The sequence below is a fragment of the Neodiprion virginianus genome, chromosome 1 (genome assembly GCF_021901495.1).
Source record: "Neodiprion virginianus isolate iyNeoVirg1 chromosome 1, iyNeoVirg1.1, whole genome shotgun sequence".
NCBI lineage: Eukaryota > Metazoa > Arthropoda > Insecta > Hymenoptera > Diprionidae > Neodiprion > Neodiprion virginianus.
This window is the reverse complement of record NC_060877.1, coordinates 13,665,003-13,687,708: the sequence shown is the minus strand read 5'-3', so window position 1 is coordinate 13,687,708 and position 22,706 is coordinate 13,665,003. Positions and strand designations below refer to the sequence as shown.

Genomic DNA, 22,706 nt, shown 5'->3' with positions numbered 1-22,706 from the left:
CAGGATACCTCGCGGACGCCAAATTATTGTGCACGCGGTAAGTTCCCGGTTATTTGCTCCGAGTGACCGAGGTGCAGAAAAATCCACGTCGCAATACACTACTAATATGTGCTTATTTATATTGTCAACAGTCACCAGCCCGAAAGAAGAGTGAATTTCTGTAAGCAAGAATCGATATTTTAGTCGAGGAAATAAAGCAATGGACTGTCGATTTTTTGAGCAGTAAGACGGATTTTAATGCGGTTTTTTGCATTCGCTTCGTGAGAGCGCCTACAAACTTTGTGAACTAAATTGATTAATTAATTTTTTGAAAATGCATTATGGCATTAATAATATGCATTTTGCAAGTGCACTTCCAAGAGACACTAAATAAAAAATTTGCTACTCGGGGGTTTTTGGGGTCGCTGAACACGAATATCGCCACGGCAACCGTCTCCGAGGTACCTGGTGCCCAGGGTGGACAGTATCAACGTCTTCTCCTAGAGTTTTGGCGAAAATTGTGATCGAATTTGTGATTGAATTAAGAACAATATACTTTAATTGAGGTAAAAATGATAATACTCAAGATAATTCCAGAAAAAGACGTTGAAACGTTCACCCTGGGCACCACGTACCTCGGAGACGGTTGCCGTATCGATATTCGTATTCAGTGACCCCAAAAACCCCCAAGCAACGAGTTTCGACAAATTCGATCACAATTTTCGCCAAAACTCTAGGAGAAGACGTTGATACTGTCCACCCTGGGCACCAGGTACCTCGGAGACGGTTGCCGTGGCGATATTCGTGTTCAGCGACCCCAAAAACCCCCGAGTAGCAAATTTTTTATTCAGTGTCTCTTGGAAGTGCACTTGCAAAATGCATATTATTAATGCCATAATGCATTTTCAAAAAATTAATTAATCAATTTAGTTCACAAAGTTTGTAGGCGCTCTTACGAAGCGAATGCAAAAAACCGCATTAAAATCCGTTTTACTGCTCAAAAAATCGACAGTTGGGCCGTTTTTAGTGCTTTATTTCCTCGACTATTTACTGCATTTGTCAAAACTCGCACAAATTCGCGCGGCTACTACTCCGAAACTGTAACTCCCATGAAAAAATAATACAAAATTGTTTTGTACAGAATTTTGTCACCTTTAATTTTATATAGGACCATTTTGGCCGTACGATGAAGAGAAAAAGAGATATTACCGAAAAACCAATAATGTGTACCTTTGTAGCCTCACGGAGATCGACGCGGGCCTTAAGGGTGTGGGAAAAACCTAGATTCTTGATAATCACACCCTAATAAACCATTTAAAACAATAAAAGCTTTGCCAACATTTTTATACGGTTTACATTACTTGCCGCCTGGCCTCAATTAGAAACGCAGGTATATTATCTCTAGCTTACCTCTCCTTTTCCTCTCGTGCCGTTGAGTTTCTCTGTTTGGGTCAGCTGCTACTCCACAAAAGACTTATGCGGACCCTTATCGTCAGAGGGGAGAAGAGGACGTGTCGTGAAACGGACGGCTGTACAAACTAGACGTGATAAAAATGTTAATTCGCGTTTTCTACTGCGACTGTACGTCGCGTCGATACCGTTTTCGTCTGGCTGACTCGAATCTCAAGTCAGTTGATCCCGCCACGCGGAGCGTTACGTGTGTAATAAGTCTATTATATTACGCGTCTCGTTCTCGATGATTTTACTTGTAGTAACGTCAGTTGCGGCAAATTTCACAGTTTTCAGAGTTTTTTTTTTTTTTTTTTTTTGTGTGTGTGTGTGGTCACCCCTGACTACCCTCATATCGTTTTGTTGTGCGACACGAACAACGAGTAAGAGTACGAAGAATCCAAATTTTAAATAAATTAACAAGAATCCCGAGGACGCAAATATGCCGAAAGAAAAGAAAAGAAAAAGGTCGAGGTCAAGATCTAATGAAAGGAGGAGGAGTGAGGATACGAGGTTTCGAAATATGCAAGCGCAATTGGATAACCTCACTAGCCTTGTTGTCGAGTTGACGCGGAGCATGGCAACGCGTGAACCCACGCTGCCAAAACAAAAAAATGACCAAGATTCCCTCACAGGTAAGAATTATACAGGTTCTTCACCCCCACCCCTCCCCCGTTGCTTGCTATCTCTTTTTTTCTTTCGAACATCGGCATGGAGAAAATTCTCTCAGTAAGACCGAACAAACCTCGACAAGTTCCACACGAACTTTAGAGGTTAGGTTGCACATCTCGATTAATTCCACACGAATTTCCGAGAAAATGACGGTAAAAAATTGCATAATCTTCAACAAGAGGATATATCGCCCTGTCAGCGTCAATGAGACAATGACGAACCAATAGGTTATCTCTACCGCCCCCTCCCTTTTTTCCTCAACAGATAAACAGAAGGACGGGGAGAATGAAAATATGACGGAAAGTGCCACCGAAACTCCCAAAGAGCAAAACCTCTCGCCTGAAACCAACAAGGTATCAGAGAAAGGGAAGATCGATGAGCTCGAGATTCGCGAACGAGCTGCAAGGAAAGAAAATTTTCTGGACTTGCTGGGCGAAGACCCAACAGCCTCAAAAGAAATCAAGATTGCGTTGGACGCAGACTTGCAGACAAGGTGGAAAAAATGGATGGAAGATGGGTGTCCAGAGGAAACCAAGAGAAAGACTCTTGAAAAATATCCGAGAAAAGCAGAACTACACACGGAGGCTCCAATGATAAATCCAGAAATCGTTACCACGATGACGGATATAGGGAAAAAACGTGACCAACATTTCGAGTACACGCAAAACTGTGTAGGCTCGGGTATTTCTGCCATTGGGGGAGCGATCTCCATGATTCTTAACCCACCGGAAGACGGGGTTGACGAGCAATTGCTCCTCGAGTACCTCTGTGATGCAGGAAAGCTATTCACCGACGTGCATCACCAGCAAACGGTGGCGAGAAAGTCCTTTATCACGCCAATGCTAAACAAGTCAATGAAACCGATAATCGACGCAGCAAAATCGGATGTATGGCTGTATGGCGAAAAATTCGCTGAACGGTTGAAGGAGGCAAAAACCGTTGAAAGACCGTGCGCCGATCTCAAATCGGCGGAAAAACCATCGGACAAGAATAAAACAAGGACCCAGGGAAACTGGAAGCACCCACCTGCGAACTATCGTCAGGTGGGGGGAACTCAAAAACGACCATCAATGAAGTTCAAGCAGAAACCGTACACGGGAAGACCGCGGCCCCGACCGTCGTCACGAACATCGTCACAAACGAGGAGGAAATAAAATCGGTAAGGATCAAAGCGGGCCGTCTAAAACTCTTCACCAAAAAATGGGAAGATATCACGACAGATAAATTTACCCTGCAATGCGTTACAGGATACAGAATCCCCTTTACGTTTCACCCGACTCAAATAATTCCTCCCAAAGAACCGTCTAGGTCAGCATATGAGGAGAAGCTCTTAAAAAGTAGCATAGATGAATTACTCTATATTGAGGCAATAGAAGAGTGCGGAAGTTGCGAAGAGCAGTTTCTTTCGTCGTATTTCCTCGTGCCCAAGCCGGACGGGTCAAACAGATTCATAATTAATCTGAAAAATCTAAACAAGTTTATAGAAGCGCCCCATTTCAAAATGGAGGACATCCGAACTGCACAAAACTTACTATCGAAGCATGATTTTATGGCAAAAATAGATTTGAAGGACGCGTACTATCAAATACCTCTTTATGAACTGCACAGAAAATTCCTAAGATTTTCGTTCCAAGGAAAATTGTTTCAATTTAAATGTCTCCCATTCGGTCTGAATACGAGCCCATTTACGTTCACAAAGATTATGAGATCGGTTTTCAGTCAACTAAGAAATCAAGGCATACTTTCTGTCATATATATTGACGATATTCTACTGATTAATCAGTCATATGAAAATTGTATGAAAGACATTGCAAAAACAAAGACTTGTTTAGAGCGGCTCGGTTTTATTATTAACGAGAAAAAAAGTACACTAGTTCCAACCCAGCGCTGCGGATTTCTTGGTTTGATTATTGACTCAGTAGAATATAGACTGGAATTACCACAGGAAAAGAAAGAAAAAATTTGCAAAATGCTCAAACCTTTTATGGAAAAGACCACACACAAAATTCGCGAATTAGCAAGTCTCCTCGGTACACTCAACGCCGCAACCCCGGCAGTAGCGTATAGTTTAACGTATTGTAAAAGACTAGAGAGAAAAAAATTCTTAGCCCTGATAGCAAGCGATATTGACAAACATTAGCCTTAATAAAAACAGAAAATATAGTAATAAGCACAGCGGGAATCACTATTAAGATTCCCGATATCATAAAAACGTCAAGGCCAGGCAAAAGTCAACCAGAATTTTTCCTCCCCCTTTTCAAAGACAGGCCGAAACTATGTGCAGCCACCGCGATTATAGAGTATTTGGAGCATACAAGGGACTTGAGAGGAGCGCTCAACAAGAACCTGTTAATCGCCACAAAAAAGCCTCACTACGATGCATCGGCACAGACCATCGGACACTGGATCAAAAATTTACTAAAAAGGGCCGGCGTGAATACAGAACAATTCACAGCCTACAGTACACGACACGCGGCCGTTTCAGCGGCTCTACGTAAGGGCGTGGATGTAGGGACAATCAGAAGAACGGCAGGATGGTCGGAACGCTCGCAAGTTTTCGCGAGATTCTACAATAAGCCAATTCAAACTGAAACAAATCACTTTGTATCGACCATCTTACAAAAATAAAAAATAAGGAATAGCTATCACGACAGCGCTAAATGTCTACAAGTAAAATCATCGAGAACGAGACGCGTAATATAATTAATCGATCAAACGAGCCCGCCGAAGGCGAGCGAAGTTCGATCGCAATTATATTACGCGTCTCGTTCGAAGATGATCCTCCCACCTTACCCCGCAAGAGACACCAAAATTCTCATATACCCCGGATCATCGTCATGAGAGCTATACCTTAAAAACTTTTTTATTTCATCTCTAAAACATATGAGGGTAGTCAGGGGTGACCACACACACACACAAAAAAAAAAAAAAAAAACTCTGAAAACTGTGAAATTTGCCGCAACTGACGTTACTACAGGTAAAATCATCTTCGAACGAGATGCTTCATATAATTGCGATCGAACTTCGCCCGCTTTCGGCGGGCTCGTTTGATCGATTAAATATAAAGCAACGATCTCGTGACACAGTGGCCTTCAAGTATTCTCGTATCCACGTTTCATTTATTCGAACCTGTCTCTCTTCCATTACTTTCTTCACACAGCTACTTTGCTTTATCAAGACGTATTTCTAAACATAGTATATGAAAAAGAATTTCAATGTCGAACATCGAATCAGTTGATGTTCCTAGCCCTTCGACGGTACAAGAAGAAGAAGACGTTGCAGCAGATAGTCTGTGTAGTGAATCTACAAAATTACGCATGAAAGATGCCTTTCTGTATTACCAGAACCTCCTTGTGCAAAATAATCTCATAGCAGGACAATCTTCAGCGCAAATTAATGATGAAGCAATGCTGCTGGCAGAAGACATTTATGAGTTTACGATTCAAACACAATATGAGAAAAAGTTTATAATGGACAATGAATTGATTATGTTTGATGAAGTTGACGAGGAAAACGCTTACCAAGAAATTCCAAGTGACGATTCTTCTGACGACGAAGATTACGAACCGGAAGACAAACGAACAAATAGGTCGAATGAAACCATTTCACTGGACTAGAAAATAAAAGCTGTTAATATAGCCAATACTCACCCGGGCTGGAGACTCAAAAGTCTGCAAAGCAAAGGGTGCCATCGCTTCAAACGTTACGAGGATTTGGCAAAATGGGAACAGCACATCAAGAAGGGCGGAACACTGTTTGATAAATTTGCGGTCGTTGATTCTTGGACCTAAGATCGCTTCAAAGAAGCTCGGGAAAACCACCAGCAAGTCACTACCCGCAACTTGCAGCAGTGGGCTTTAGCTGCTGCAAGTCAATTTAAAGACTTCGACTTCAAAGCCTCCGAGCCGTGGGTGGCGAAATTCAAAAGGAGGCATAGAATACGCCAACAAAAAATTACCAAATTCGTAACAGAACGAGAAACGACAACGATAAAAGAAACGTTGGCTCCCGCCGAAGACTTCAGAATCCAAACTCGTCACCTGATACCCAATTTCGACCGCGATTTCCTAATTAATACAGACCAAACAGGTATTCAAACAATCTCATGCTTTATGATCAATTAAAGTATGATCATTTGTGAAATTAATATCTTGTTTATTGTTTATGAATATTTTTCAGGCTGCCAATATCAGTCTACCTTTGATAGAACTCCTGCGACCCAGGGATCGAAGACAGTTCTTGTGAATAAGAAGAATATGAATAAGGAGACGCATTCATATACGGTGCGATACTCAGTCACTTTATCTGGCAAATTATTACCCCTTGTGTTCATATGCCTACAAGAGCCAACCGATTCATTCGTGCCCAGAGTACAAAGAAAGGTGGACGAGTATCTCCAAAAATATAAAAATGTCGTCCTCATCGAGGTCCGGAAATTTGACAACAAAACTCTACCAGGATTTTTTAGTAGACGTATTAAAGCCATACGTTGGAGAGAAAAAGTTTCTCTTACTTATTGATTCTTGGGGAGGACAGAGGAATACCGCGATGTACGATAAAATTTTTAAAGACGAAGCTCGTCTACCGATGTGCACTGTGAAGATTATTCCTCCAAAATGCACCCCGTTGGTCCAGCCGTGTGATGTATATTTTTTTCGGCAGGTGAAAAATTTTATAAAGCGTTTGCAGAACTGCGCCTAATTAATTGAACGGAAACGTGAAACACACCATATAATGTAATGATTATTTTCGACTGTAAGTTAATTAGAATTAAGGAAAGATATAAAACAAACAGCTTTCTTACATCATATTTTTGATTTTTGTACACAAACGTTGATTCATTATAAACATTCTCATGTAAGTGATGTGGGTATAGGCGTTGAAAGAGTTGGACAAAAAAAAAGTTCATCATTGGGACCCTATCCAGCGATCTAGGGAATACTAGACTCGTGCGTTACCCGGTGAGCCACGATCCTCCTTGTCGTGTGTTTTAACTTCAGCGTATATCCCTCGCTCGTAATTTTCCTACATTTTTCAAAATTCATTTTTTCGAAAACTTCTGGATATCTAACTCTGTGGCTGTGGGGATTTGTTATTTGCGTCTAGACCTTTCTGCACTATATGTATAAAAAATTACAAAAATCCGTCGACCGTATATTCCCCTTGTAAGTTTGATTAAACTAGACAAGGAACCCGTGTCAAGGAGAAATTTCCCTTTTTTATTACGAAGTTCGGGGGCAGTCAATTCGACTACTCAGCTCTCCTCGGCAGTGGGGGGCCAGAGGACGAGGCATCTTTCTCCAGGAACCTCACTGACTGTTGGTGTTCTCGGGGTCGACTCGACTCGCTTGCTCCCGTCGGGTCCACAGGAGAATCTGCCCGGCGAGCCCCACGGGAGTTTGAAGGCTCCCTCTGCGGGGAGCGCGCCTAGTCCAGTAAAACAAGGTGTAAACCCCATGTTTTCGATAACCAGAATGCGTTTTTGCTAAAAAATCAAGTTTTAAGTGCTGATTAATATTTGAGGACAATCAAGGTACTCACCCCCCCGGTTGGCGTGGAAAAAATTAAAAATTACCCTCGGAAACGGGTTTTTCCAAAATAACTCGAAAAATACTCGAGATCCGATATAAAGCATTTGGAACAAAATTGTAGAACGTAAAATCCTCTACAAAAAAGGTCATAACTACTTCACCCCTATTTCGAACCGTTCATCCCCTAGACGCGTTCGAAAACGCGAGGTGAAAAAAAAATGTAAAAACAAATTGAAAGCAATTTTTTTTTAATTGTTCGGTCTTTTTGAATGTCTATACTTGTTCGATCTTCGACTATAATTTTTTCACCCCTTCGGTAAGCAATTTTCATAAATTTATGGCTTAAAATTGATCCTAACGTTTTTCCTAATCGATGAATATATTTATTTTTTTTTACATAATTTTTATTAGAATATTTCCAACCATTTTCGTAGGAAACATTTTCACGTATCTCTGACAAGTCCGAAGTTAAACGCAATTTTATATTTTCTACCCCTCCGAGAAGGCTGTACCGGAGAACCCCTGGTGAGAGAGAGAACAATATGCCTGCGTCGGTGCCGCTCGCACGCATACCCGCCTCTAGCCGACTCAATGCGCTTGCGCGTGACTTCGACGTGTATACGGTTAGAGCGTCAGCACGTAAAGATAAACAAATTGTCGAAGGACTTGATGTACGTAAAAACTTACTTCAAAATTGATTTCTGATTATGTCATTGAGCCATTGATTATTGTATGAGCCCATTACATATTTACTAAAGGAATAGATGTAGATACACGAGCCTACTTCACTTCAGCTACTTAATTATTGCTATCCCAACAGGAATAACATTTTTTAGATGATTAGCAACTATACACGGAATAAAAGTAAATTATAATCCAATTAATTTATGATCATTAGGATTGCTCGACTTATTATTATGCCTAATCAAAATATGTAGGCAAATATCGTTTTTTTTTCTACGTATCATTTATATTAAATTGAAACTGTACAAAAGTTTTCTTTTAAAAAAAGTACTCTGGAATTTTCTTTTATGCCAGCGTTCTATGGAATTTTCAACTTGCCGTCCCATGTTCCCGTGTTAAATCTCAGCATCTACGTGGGCAAACTTTGTTTTTTAATTAAAAAAAATTGTCGATATTTTCCTTCACAAAATTCGTAAGTTTCAACTCGAAAAGTAGTAAATAACCTAGCTGCCATACGCCCTTAATAATTAATACTATATTCAAATGCATTAATAAGTGTACGAAAAGTTTTTGAGTTAGATAAACCAGTTTATTCAGTGAAAAAATATTAATATTGTGATATTAAATCGTTGAAATTTTTATATAAAGAATACTGAATATTGATAATGCTGATAGAGAATTTTCGTATATTTACGTACAAAAAATATTTTTCAATAAAGTTTTGTCAATGACGTCTTAAAAAATATAAATTTTCACCTCGTTGAAGGAGGACAGACTTCACGAATTTAAATTTCATTAGAGATTCTCAGATTAATAATAGTTGAAATCAATCTCTTGAATTTCATAATTATCCTCGTTCGTTTCTTCGACTTCGTCGTCCTCTTCTTGATTTGGATCATATGGATAGATATTTTCTTGCCGAACAGGCAGAATTTCTTCATCCGAGTCCATTTCAACATTCGTCTCCTCCTCTGCGTGCTCATCTGTGGCTGCCACTGGTTGATTCAGACAGTCATCCTCGTCAGTGCAGTATTTGCAGAGTTGACTGCAGTGTAGCCCAGATTTCTTACATACACAGACAGCTGTAATGCATTTACTCCTTGCACATTCACAACATACCTGAAATAATTTAGAATATTATATGTGCCCATGAAAATACAAAAAGATCTAGAAATTGTAGACAAGGAATCTTAAATTTGAGGATGAATTTTTGTTTACTGAATACCTCGTTTACTTTAAATTTTAAACGAAAATTGGTAACCGTCAAAGTTGTTTGGAATTAAATTTCCTACAATTTTGGTCTTTACAAATTTTTCCTTAGTATCGATATTCTTTGATTGAGCCCCGAAAAAGGGGGTGAAATTGTATTATTGCATTATCACGTTTATTTTCCATTTTACATGAAAAATTCCCTTCTGTAAACTGCCAGAGACAGTCCGGTTAGGTTTGCCAGAGGCGTAGCCATCGAAAAAATACAATGAGCATTCCGTATTTACTATTACTTCCTAAAGGGTTTCTTGATCCTGTATGATGAAGAAACATTATATGAATAATTGCTATTATTGTAATGATAAAAGAAATAATAAAATGAAGAGTAAAAAATCGTGCAATGTAATGTGGCATTATTAATAGAAAATCCTCCTCATAATCATTGTACTAAGAATTCTCGTAAATAAGGAATAGCTGAAAGAAGATTTATAATGACAGTCGCTCCTCAAAAAGATATTTGTCCTCAAGGTAAAACATATCCTAGAAATGCAGCTGCTATAGTTATAATTGTTAGTCCAAATTTAATTAGTATTTTATTAAGATGAGATGGATTGGGATTAATTTCTTATTGTTTAGTAATTTATTATCAGAATGTTAAGTCTTTTGATGCTGGTATATTAACTGTTATTTCTAATCGTATTGGGGATATTTTTTTATTATTATCGATTTCTTGAATAATGAATTTTGGTGGTTGAAATTTTTATTTTTATATATAGAGGTTTTAAAATCTAATTATTTTATAGTAATAATTACTTTAATAATTTTGATATCTTCATTAACTAAAAGTGCTCAAATTCCTTTTTCTTCTTGGCTCCCCGCAGCAATAGCAGCCCCTACTCCTGTATCTTCGTTATTTCATTCTCCAAATTTAGTAACAGCAGGAGTTTATCTATTAATTCGATTTGAAAATTTATTAAAATTTAAAATTATATTTATTTGAATTAAGAATTAAATATGTACAAATCGCCCGTCACTCTCATTATATGGAATGGGATAAGTCGTAACAAAGTAAATATACTGGAAAGTGTATTTAGAATTCAAATTATTGAGAAAAATTTTTTTATTTACAACAAATTAAATAGTTGTTTAATTCAACTTAATTTGAAATTAATGAATTATTTTTCTTATTTAAAAATTTTTTATTAATAAAAGAATTTTTATCAAATTTTGAATTTTAGTATTGTTAAAAGAAAAAATAATTTTAATTATAGCTTAATTGTATATTGATAGAAATTTGAAATATTTTGAAAAATAAAACTTTTAAAAAAGTATATTTTATTTGTTGTACCTTGTGTATCAGGGTGAAGAATTAAACAAAAAATTTTTAACTACAATATCATTAAATAAATTATTTAATAAACCTAATTTTATTATTTCATTTATAATAATTAATTATTTATTTAATACACTAATTATTGTTGTAAAAATTCCTAATATTAATTTAGGATCATTACGAAAAACATTTTAATGTTACTTTTACGTTTAAAAAATAATTTACTAAAAATTATAAATGGAAATTTAGTAGACTTACCAACACCATAAAATATTACTTTAATATGAAATTTTGGTTCACTTTTAGGATTATGCTTATTGACTCAATTAATAATATTGAAGGGGTTATTGTTCAAATATTTTCAATATTTTGTTTGTTTAATAGATTCTTATTAGTAAATTTATTTAATGTTATTGTTGATATTAAATATAAAATTGATATTGTAATTAAGATTAAAAATTGTTCCTGTTATTCAAGTGGGTTTAAAATTAAATGATCCAAAAAATATTGCTCGTCCAATATGTGAATATATACAAATAAAAAATATAGAAGCTCCGTTTGCCTGTAAATTTTTAATTATTCAACCACTAGGGGCTCGCCCCTGCGCGCTTCGCGGGCCAACCCCATCTCGGCGCTATGCGCCTCGGGCACTCGGCGCTGCGCGCCTCACTATTTCCTTACGCATTGTCTAGTAGACCGGCGAATTCCTTCATGTTGATTTGACGACAGGTCTGCACTTGCTGTCCACTTCAATTCCTTCTGTGCTTACTTTTCTTTTTTCATCAATCTAGCTTCCATTCGTTGGTTGAAAATTGGTGTTCCTTCTCGATTGATATCGATCTATCTCCTTGACTTGCTGAATTATTTTTGCTACCGCTCTGCCCGTTATTCTCCAAAATCACCTTCATTATATTCTTTTTTTCTCTATATTTGTGTTGCTGTTCACTCCGCAAAACACCTCTTTGTCTTGTGGTTAACATAGATCCTGATCGTCCTCTAGCCTGGTTATAGGAATATTTGTTTATTATTATTCTCTGGCTTATTTGGTTATTCGCACTTAGAATTTTATTTTCCTTTTTCTTTTGTGATACGTCCGACCATCCACCGTCTCCATCGCCTTGTCTGCTGGTTGAAACTCCTCCTTTCTGTTCGTTGGTTGAAAAGCCAGTATGATATTTTTTGTTCGCTTCCCTATATTTTCGCTGCTGTTCTCGTCGTCTAATTTTTCGCTCTTCTATGTCCATCACATTGGTTGGTCGTCCTCTTGATTTATTTTCCAAATCAATAATCCCAATCGATTCTTCTAATTCTTCGACACCCTTCGTTGAATTATTTTTACTACCGCTCTGCCCGTTATTCTCCAAAATCACCTTCATTACATTCTTTTTTTCTCTATATTTACGTTGCTGTTCATTCCGCAAAACACCTCTTTCTCTTGTGGTCAACATCGATCCTGGTCGTCCTCTTACCTGGTTATACGAATATTTGATGGATATTATTCTATGGCTTATTTGGTTCTTCGCACTTACAATTTTATTTTCCTCTTTCTTTTGTGATACTTCCGACCATCCACCATCTTCATCGCCTTGTCTGCTGCTTGAAACTCCTCCTTTCTCCATTGTCATCGTAAATCCTGGCTGTCCTTTTGACTGTTTGGTGATATATTTAGATTTACTATCATTTGCTTGTTACTTTTGATACTTATTACTCACTATCTGAATTTTATTTTGGTTCTGCACGACATCAAAGTGTCCACTGTCTCCGTCGCCGGTGAAGAGAGAATTGTCTTTCATCTTGGGATCCGATTTGGTGTGGATAAATTTGTTCTCCGCGATACACGGTTAAACATATCTTAAAAATGTCGGCAGCTGCAGCTAATTCTGCTTTTCCCCCGTAAATTCCATTTTTATTCATGTTTGATTTGTAATCACTAGGTGACCTAATCACGGCACCGTTTGACTCATTACCTGTAATAAAACCCACAAATGTAGACCAATTATCAACTATATTTGAAACGATACTCAGTCTCACCTCAAGACTGTCATAAACAGCCGATGACAGCTGTCAAAGGAAGTTTTGTTTGCTATATGCTTTTTGTTTTGTTTTTGGCATCTCACCCCACCTCCAACTTCATGCGTATACTATTGTTATTACAATCTTTTTTACCTATTGCTATTAAAGTCTTCTTTTTCATTTGTTCACGCGGGACAGGACTTTTTTATTAGATAGAGAGATAAAGGTGAAAATTGTAATTCATTGTTATATTTACAAAATTAATTGAAGTAAAAATCTAAACAATTTTGATTTATTGATTGCTTTAAGAAGTATTCAAAAAATTTTTTTAAGTGAATTTACTTCATCATGATTTTCATTGAAAAAATGTATGGATCATAAAAGTAAATCATATACGCCCGTACGCATGCTCTGATAAGGTGGATTTCAAGTTCTTCGAATAAAGTTTTTCTCTGATCGACTTTTTAATATCATCGTCTAATTCCGGATCATTTTGTTTAATATTAAAGCAAGTGTGACCACTCAAACGCTTTGTATTGCATTGCTCTAAACAATCATCACATTTCTATGACATTTCCTGTCTGTTGATGAAACGATTTTCAATCCAGTTCAATTTTTGCTAAAATTATAAAAACATACATCAGTGAGTTTAGTAGAAAAAAAATTGAGGCGATTAATTTTACCGAAGAATATTTAACATAAATGATATAATTTAAACCTACCGTGTACATAATAATAATAATACTGCAGTACTATGTTTGCATCTTTCACTCAATCCAGCTGTACAACTACATACTGACGAAATAACCTTGTCACTTTTTGCAATCACTGTAGTTATTTCATGAGGGTCTCCTCAAGTTTTTCATGATTGCAAACAATAAGACAGTAATTCATATTGTTCATTATTTTCATTTAATATTCCCGTATAAATTAAACGATTAGAATTAACGATTTGCTCTCCTTCAATAAAATTCCGGCTTTTCGGTTGAGAAACCAAATGATCCAAAATTTCATTCAACGACAAAAACATTGTACTTATTGTTGGCGCAGGTCAGGTTATAAGCAATGATTGCATAATTATAGCTGGATATAAAACTGGTTTATTCAACGTATGTAATACATGCGGGGGTGATGTATACAGTACAAGGAGGAAAGAGGAGTGAGTGGCGTTGGCCGCGAATATATGAATAACATAGCGTCAGCCGCCAATATTTGAATATATATTTCTAACACTTATTGTTCTCGTAAAAATATTCTGTCAATTTTTTTTACAACATTCGATTATAAATACTCACTGAATTATAGCTCAGTGTAAAAATGCATTTGTAGAGTCGTTCGGGTCAAGTGTGCGCACTTAAGAATTTAGGTTCGTGTAAAAATTAAACAAAAAGAAATAAGGACAAAAGAACCCATGCATATGTAAAGCATTTATTGAACTAATAATTAAATTAAGTAATAGCACATAAAACTTTGACAGTTGAAAAGAAAAAATGGTTAATGAAAAAAATTCAATTCATTTCTTCGGGTAAGTGTGCACAATTGGGGTAAGTGTGCGCATTGTTCTTGAATAGTTATAGACTTGTTAACAACAAATTATTTTGAATATTAGATAAATAAATAATGCGAGATCGACTTATTACAATCAAATCACATAAAATCAGATGCCTAATAATGAACTTAGAGAAATTTTAGAAATTTAAAAGAAACTTTAAAATTAGTTGATAATTTTACGAGGATTATTTGTGGCAGCGATCACATTCAAAACTACCTCCTTCATAAAAGGTACATCGTTCATGCTACCTGGCATTGTGATCAAAAACTGAAATAAAAAAAAACATCATTAGTCAATTTTTTTACAACTTCATTGCTTTCTCACATAAAACAACGGAGGTATCTAAGTGTGCGAACGCGCACACTTACCCGCGCACACTTGCCCCAGACCGAGATTTTTGATAGATACTCATGTAACTTTACTCATACTAAACATAACCTTAAATTATATACAGAATAGTAAACTTAAATAAATCACTAACATAAAAAAAATTGATTTACCTTGGTGATTATATTCAGTTCGATGTGACAATATTTGTCAAGATAACAAAAATTATAGTTGGAGCGTCGAATTCTTTTTATTTTTATTGAAAAATAAATGGACGACACGATGTCGCAATCTTGTAGATGAATTAAGTCTTTGTTACCGTACGTTTCAGTTCCCTACGAATATCACGACTTTCCCTTCTGCCCTTCGTAGATAAACAGGGTGCGCACACTTACCCACTGCGCACGGTTATCCCTAACGACTCTATGTACTCTGACTACTTTGTGACCACTGGTCCATCAACTGACCCGACCTCACCAGTTCGATCTTCCGCCACCAGTTGGCGTAGGTGCAACTCCCAATTACTATATTCCCGTCAGCACGTTGAAGTCAAAATTATCGGGAGAAAAATCTTTAATAAATGTAGAAAAACAATGGAACATCCACGGGCATGTCGCCAGTAACTACCTGTAGCGGAACAGTGATAGAAGATTGAAGATAAGTAATCCGTAATTAAAACAGACACTTTACAAAGGTAAATACTATTTACAAGATTATTTATTTATATAATGACGCTGATGGGAAAAGACGTTTTATGTTTACAATTTCAACCCCATATACTCGTACACCTGTTGTCCATAATTTATGTAGAGAATGAGCGAATGGTTGAATGAAAGGATGAATGCATATTTGACTATTAGTATAAATGAGAGAATAGAAATAAGGAAGAAGAATGTTCACAATTTTTAAAGGCAAATAAATAAAAATTGTAGTATAAATTAATTTCAATAAATGCTAGACAATATAATAGTTGTGAAATTGTTAAAAATGGATAAGCACGTATAAACATAGAAAATTATTACAATTTTGTGTATATTGTTACGTCCGGCGCACCACCTCTCTCTATTTTTCCTACTCGCTAACTCTCCCACAGTTCTTATATTAATATCATGGTCTCTGTCCTGTCCTCTTATCTCTAACTAGCCTCACGCTACTCACTACCGCGCTAACTCATCTAATTCTATTCCCTTCCTCCAGCAACTTGACATCTTTTCTGCACCCGTACGTTTTTCGTCTCTAGAGACACTCCCATTCTAACTCTCAACAACGTCACATCTAGACTTCTCACATAGCTTCGTACAGCACACTTCGTTCTTACCGCCATCTCAGCTTCTTCGCAATAAATATATAATTAATATCTCAAACAAACCCTACGTTATTCAACCTTCATACCGAGGTTGTCCTAGTACGTAAAAGTGAAGCCAAACTGGTTTGTTCCTACCGCTCGGGAGTAAACCCCATTCACGGACGTAACGATATCAAGACTTTAGATTTCTACGAATTTAAGGTACATGTGTTATAGGAAACAAATCGATATTTTTACGTGGAATATTTATTAACGCTACTGTATCCGTAATAAAATCGACTTATCTCATACATTTGAGAATTTGATATTACAATGGTCAGGAACCGGTTTTTCGCAGTACTACTCCTGCTGCTGCTGCCGCTGCTGCTACTAGGTACTAACACTGTAACGAAAATAAGGCAACACAGATTCTGGGACAAAATCAATTATGGTCCAGATTTTGCGGTAAGTATACACGAATTTCCCAAAAGCCCGTAGGTATGTGGCATCCACAATTATACAACAGTTGGTTGGATTTGGTGACATCTAAGTGATTAAAAACACAGGTAAAAATAGGACCGTATTTCACAATGCAGTAGAACCTCGATTATCTAAACCAATTGGGGCCAAGCCCAGTTCAGATAAATGAAAATTCAAATATTGGATTAGTAGAAAAGAAAAATCACATTTGGAAACCATTGTGGAATGTCATATTATTTTTATTATCATATATACATTTTTTTTTGAAGTTACGCGTTGATTAAATATGAATATACTTAGGGACAGTGGGTATCGAGGATGTGACAATATTATCACTCGAGTTAAAGAGATTTCATTTTGTATTATTAGAATTACGATTGTTCTCATTATTATCACTATTTTATTTTAATATTATTACATCCTCAATACCCGCTACTCCTAAATATTAGATATCATAGATTAATATATCATTTAGTGACTCTTCGCAGATACATATTTCGAACAAAATATTATTTCGTATTCCATTTCAAGTTGTTCTTATACTTAGCTTTTCTTACTTGAATTATGGGCACCTGTGCACCAGAGAGGATTTTATCTCATGCATACGAACAAATATTATTCGCAAAAACAAACTGGCTTATGATATTTACGAGGATGCAGGGTCTGGTGCGCACGTGCAGCGTAATAAAACCTTCTCATATATCAAGTGGTAGCTGTTTTGGGTAACATTGGTACAATGTTAAAATGAGAGAGCTTATCCATACAGTAAAGATGACATTCTAACCATACTTGTGGAAAGAGTGGGAATAAGTGTCACTAACTCACAACCCTAGGCTCAGGGGGCAGGAGTAAAACGGGTGAATAAGAAGGCCCAAAATATTTTCTACATTTACGAAATTTCATCCTTAGTCCAACTTTCTTATAATTGGGAAGAACCAATCAGGAAGCTTGTTAGATTTTACAAATCAAAGACCAAACTCTAACTAAGAGCGGTATTGCTCAGCTAGAACCAGGCATTTTTTGAAAATCAGCTCAACGAAGCATTACGAAAACAACCTTACAACAAGCCAGTTTGACTTGTTAAATTTTATGGAACAATCCTTCACAATCCTTTAAGTAATGCATTTCCTTTATTAATATTCGTTAGAGGATAAATCTCAAATTGTGAAGTGAATTCCAAGTTCGTCTGTTGTTAAATAATAGAATTTCTCTTATCTCTAAAACTACGTTCAATAACAATTTTAACAAACTCATTTTAAATACAATTAGTTTTCAATTATTTTAAAACAACTAACTTTCGAATAAATTTTTTTTTGCTGCGTTTAATCTAAACTGTGAGTCGGATCAAATAACAATCTTTTAACCATCACTCAATATTTCAACGGGGATTTATTTGAAAACATAGACACTAATAAGCAGTTCGTTTTGTATCCAGTCATCACCGATCACGCAGAGTCCCCCACCAACCCCGAAATAATAAGGTGAGCGTCAAAATTTATTGTCAATTTGATCCCGCTCAGAAAAACAGTAAGTGCAGAATTTTTTAAGAGAAGAAAATTCGTCATCGATCTAAGGTAAATCTTGTTCAGAGATTCGTCTTAGAACTCAGCGTTTAATTGTGTCGCGAATTGGTTTGCTTCTAATAATCAATACATATTTGAATCCAATTCGCTACGATATATTGCTTCTTGTTTGACAAATTATGTATCCCTAGATCGTTCAAGGTATCGGTCTTTCTGTTTAAAAAATTGGCAAATATTTCTGTACGATATTTGAAGAGAAAAAGAAGACAGATTCGAAGAAAATAAAAAAATACACATCGCCTGTACTTAGATCTGGGTCACCGAATCTATAGGCCAGCGGCTCAATCGTTACGCCACTTACTCTGGTACGCATCGAGTCTCACTAGGCGGCTTAAAAAGTATGCTGAAATCTGTGATGAAGATTCTCTCGAAAACGGCTCACCATTGGCACTAATGTCAAAACACAAGTTCGCTTATTTTTCCCCCTTTCACCCCGCGAAGTTTCGTATTTTTTCATTACTACCAGTAGTGCTCTCGCAAAGTACACACTGGACTCACTGAGGTATGAATGGGTATATGAGATTTTTACGGTAAACGATTCGAATTCAGTGCAAAATTTGATAAGTACTTTTTTCTCAACACGAGGACGTTGATTCTTTCACGGTTTTAGCATAAGGATATCAAAAAATAAAAATATCTGAAAGTTTTACAGATCCAAATTTCGAATCCGACGTTTTTTTTTTTTTTTTGAAAATGTAGTGTACCAAAGGACACTTTTGACACGACACAAAGTATAAAAAATTTATGATCATTAAATTTTATCACACAACACTTGTACCGTGCAAAGTTGAAATAGTTCTCACTAGAACACACATTACAAGCGTCTGAAAACTATCGATTTTTAATGAACATGAAAAAATCGGTAGTTTTCGGATGATTGTAATATGTGTTCTAATTTTCTTGTTTGCCGTAAATATCATCAGCGAGAAAATTACTGTGATATGTGTTTTAATGATGATAACTATGCATTGTTATAGAGGGTTTGGAAAACTTGGAAAATCAGCCTCGAGGATCTACACATAAATTCAAAAAATATTCAATAGTTTACGAGTATTATAACTTTCGACGTAGAGTGAGATTTACCTATGTTAAATGAATGAGAAATGGAAATTAAAATAGCGACCGGTAGACTTGAGCTAAATAGCTCATCTTTTAGGACAATCGTTTTTTCAACAAACACTAACACTTGAAGGGGTAAAAGTGAAAAAAAAAACGTTTTTGTAACCACCCTAGTGTCTTGGAAAAAAACTATGTACTCCATTTTCTCAAATTTTTGTTGCTTCTCAACAAATGTTTATACACTGAGAATAATTGTAATGCAGCAATTACACAGGAAGAGTTGTTATTTAAGATCATAATAAATCGAGACTGTTGCTTTTAAGTAATGTTTAGCTTGACAAGTGTTATGCAGAATAGTTTATTGTAAATTTGACGGTAATCGAGGACATGCCTTGCTATAATTTTCTTGCAGAATTTTCACAGACGTTGCTAGCTGGGGTAGAATACTGACGGAAGAATAAAGCTCAATGGTTTCGAGTTAGGTCATATTTTTATGTTTACTTTAAACTTAATACGGCCTCGATCACCGAAAAGCGAAACAAACGACAAACTTTATCATTCTATTCTATTGCGTGATGAAAAATCATCCATATCCTACGTACAATGACGGCTGAAATTTGATGTGATGAAACGTCTACAGAGTAAAAAATGCAAAGTAACAACTGCGAAACATTTTACAGAGAGCAAGTAAACAAGTTCAGGCGTGTTAGCATAACTATTTAGATACTTCAAAAATAATTATCATCGATTTATTGTCGAAACCGCGGCCAATTAAATATTAAAGTTATGTTACATCTGCCGAAGAGATGTTCGTAAGCGTGTACACGACCTAACTCGACATTGACCCTCATCACTTCTATCACCGCTTCACTGTGACATAAGAAACAAAACTCCAGCTTAAGGCCCCAGTTTGGCCTGGAGTTCGATCACTTCAAATGTTCTCCTGGAAGTTAAGTAATAGTTTCCCGCAAGGTAGCCCTGCTTTCACTTCAGAGGCGTGCTCCACGTCTGAACGATCGCTACACGGTCTAGTGTACAGTTAGTCGCCGGTCTGAACTGCCCGAGCTAACGTACTTTTCGGCTTTTGCAGATCTTGCGGTTGGTCGATGCGATTTCATGAAAGTTTTCTATTTTCACCTTGTGAAACGCGTATTACACTTGTGGTCTTTTCCGATCTGAATTATTTCTGTATTCTACCTTAGTTAACATAACTCTGTTTTACATATGTAACTTTGTCACAGATTTGCTGTTTGTATTAAATAAATGTTTGTCTCACGACGACTAATGTTAACCTGCTTGTGAGTGTCGCGTGACAGCCCACCGTTCATTTGTTGCTTTCACCGACTTGCTTCCTCGTCATTCTATAATCATTATTTTTCGATGTTCATGCTTGAGATAACATGGCAGAGTAGAATTTCAAACTTTTTCTTTGCTGACACGAAGTGTTTACGATCAATCAAGTTTCAAAAGATAAGTATTCTCCTGCTTATTCGGAATTATTGTATTGAAAAAGTTCCGAAATATTATTTCAAATAATAATAAATAATGCTTTTCTTCGCAAAAAAATTTCTGGCATCAGACTATTTCACATAAAAATTTGAAATATTTTGAATGCTTATTTTTTATATCATCTAAATCAATATTTAGCAACTTAATGAATATAAGAAATTCAAACAGGATGAAAAATACTTGTTTTGTGAAACTTCATTTATAGTTTGAATTTCATGTTAATCAGCAAAATTTGAAGTTTCACCGATATCATCCTTCAATGTTTCAGCTAAAGTATTCTGCAATGGAGGATAAGACAGGTATCAAACAACTCAAGCAGCCTTTAATATTGCCCGAGTGTCAAGGCGTTGTAGATCCTAAAATTCAAATCCTTCCATCGAAGTCTCCGAAATCTCAAGCATCATCGAATGCCATTGACGATGGTAAGTGTTTCCATATGAAATATATTTAAACCATACTAAAGATAAATTATTACAATCGGAAAGCCTAGAAAAATAGATTTGAGACGCGTGACGCTATTCAGATGTGACATTGGCTCAATGTCGTCTACTGGTCGTCAGCTACGAATTTTACTACATCCTGAACTTTAAAAAATATCATGTAAAAAACTGGAACGCTCACACACCGTTGTCGAGTATGCCACTCTAGCGCGACCTTGAATCATCCCTACTACCGTAACCTACAGTCATCCGCAAAAACAAATCATCTCAGATACATCAGGACAAAAATATGTTTGGTCAAAGACAACGGTGGATATGCGCTTTAAAAAATACAAATTGCTACTACAAGTTTGATGATAATCACATAATTTCCGTGTAGATTATGATGAATCTTGCATGCATGTAACTGATAAAATATCGAATATTCGACTAACTTATTGATGTTTCTGTATTCCGCTGCGTGCTTAGCGGAACAGAGAGAGGCAAAACCACCATGCGAATGAACCCTAAGAGAGACCTTCGAAGGAGAATCTGACAATTCGAATCGAAATTTAGCGCGTATTTCAATCCAACTCCAACTCATCATTTTTAGAGCCTACTTAAAACTTCAAGTTCGTAATATGAATTTTCACGTCCTTCGTAGTCAAAAAGTAGGGCCCAGTTTAATACTCGGAGCGTTCAGATAACCTCTTCAAGCACTGATAAACCTCTAACTTCTATTTTTAACTTCCAAGTCACGTAGGATTAAAGTTCACCTATTAATTATTACACATGCATTCTATTGCTTCTAGTGTGTCTGCAATTTTAAAATATAAAGTTTTCCAAAAAGGGAGGTAACTAGCCAGAATTCTTCACCATGGCAACACTAAGAAAATAGGAAAATGCAAGTACTTGTAAGCTAACATCAATACCGGTAACAGCGTGGTGAAGAAAATTTACATGAATGAATGTTTTCTGACTCCATTTTTGTTTCCGCTATAATTAGTATAATAATTATGAATACTATTTGTTAGTACAAGGATAGATTTATACATCATGTTTTGATGTCTGTAGATAAGATATATGTAAAAAATTACTGCCCACTTAAATAACCAAATGAAATAATGAATATTTCACTAAATAAATAATTCAATAAACAAATACATCAATATATAAATAAACAATATATTGTTGTACTAGAATTTAGTGTACACGTATATTATAATTCAATATACGATATACGACTTGGTTAAACGTCCTCCCGTGGAATAATAGGATACTCTTGATGCTGATCTGCACTGCTAGCATGGCCCTAGGTGCCAGGATGCAACGAGGGTTTTGCGAATTCTCGCCAGACCCTCATTAGAACTTACACTGAGAAACTTTTTCTGGAAATAACTGGTGAAAACATATCAGAGTTTGGTATATTATCCTATGATTTTAGAGATAACGGGATAAAAATTTTGATTGTATCCTCATATCGAAATTTGATACTGGCATACCAGATCTTAATGAAATAATACAGAAAATTAGTGTGTTAAATATGCAGTATCCTGATTCTTTTTTTGGAAGATTTAGCGTAGGAAAAATTGATATGCTTCTTAGTAAATTGTCGCTAAAAT

The 22,706-nt window shown here is 36.2% G+C and overlaps 1 protein-coding gene across 3 annotated transcripts in view; it reads left to right on the top strand.

Annotated features, from left to right (window-relative positions):
• The first annotated feature begins 16,398 nt into the window (after positions 1-16,398).
• The window catches only part of LOC124297244 (facilitated trehalose transporter Tret1-like), a 67,818-nt gene continuing 61,510 nt past the window's right edge, over positions 16,399-22,706 (top strand). The window contains exons 1-2 of one of the 3 annotated variants that reach the window (XM_046748108.1): positions 16,399-16,499; positions 20,934-21,087. In XM_046748108.1, coding sequence (XP_046604064.1) covers positions 20,949-21,087 — 139 coding nt within the window. In that variant the 5' untranslated portion in view covers positions 16,399-16,499; positions 20,934-20,948. Of the gene's footprint in view, positions 16,500-20,157; positions 20,255-20,876; positions 21,088-22,706 lie in introns of those variants that run through there. The other 2 variants (XM_046748074.1, XM_046748064.1) reach the window with 2 other exon arrangements.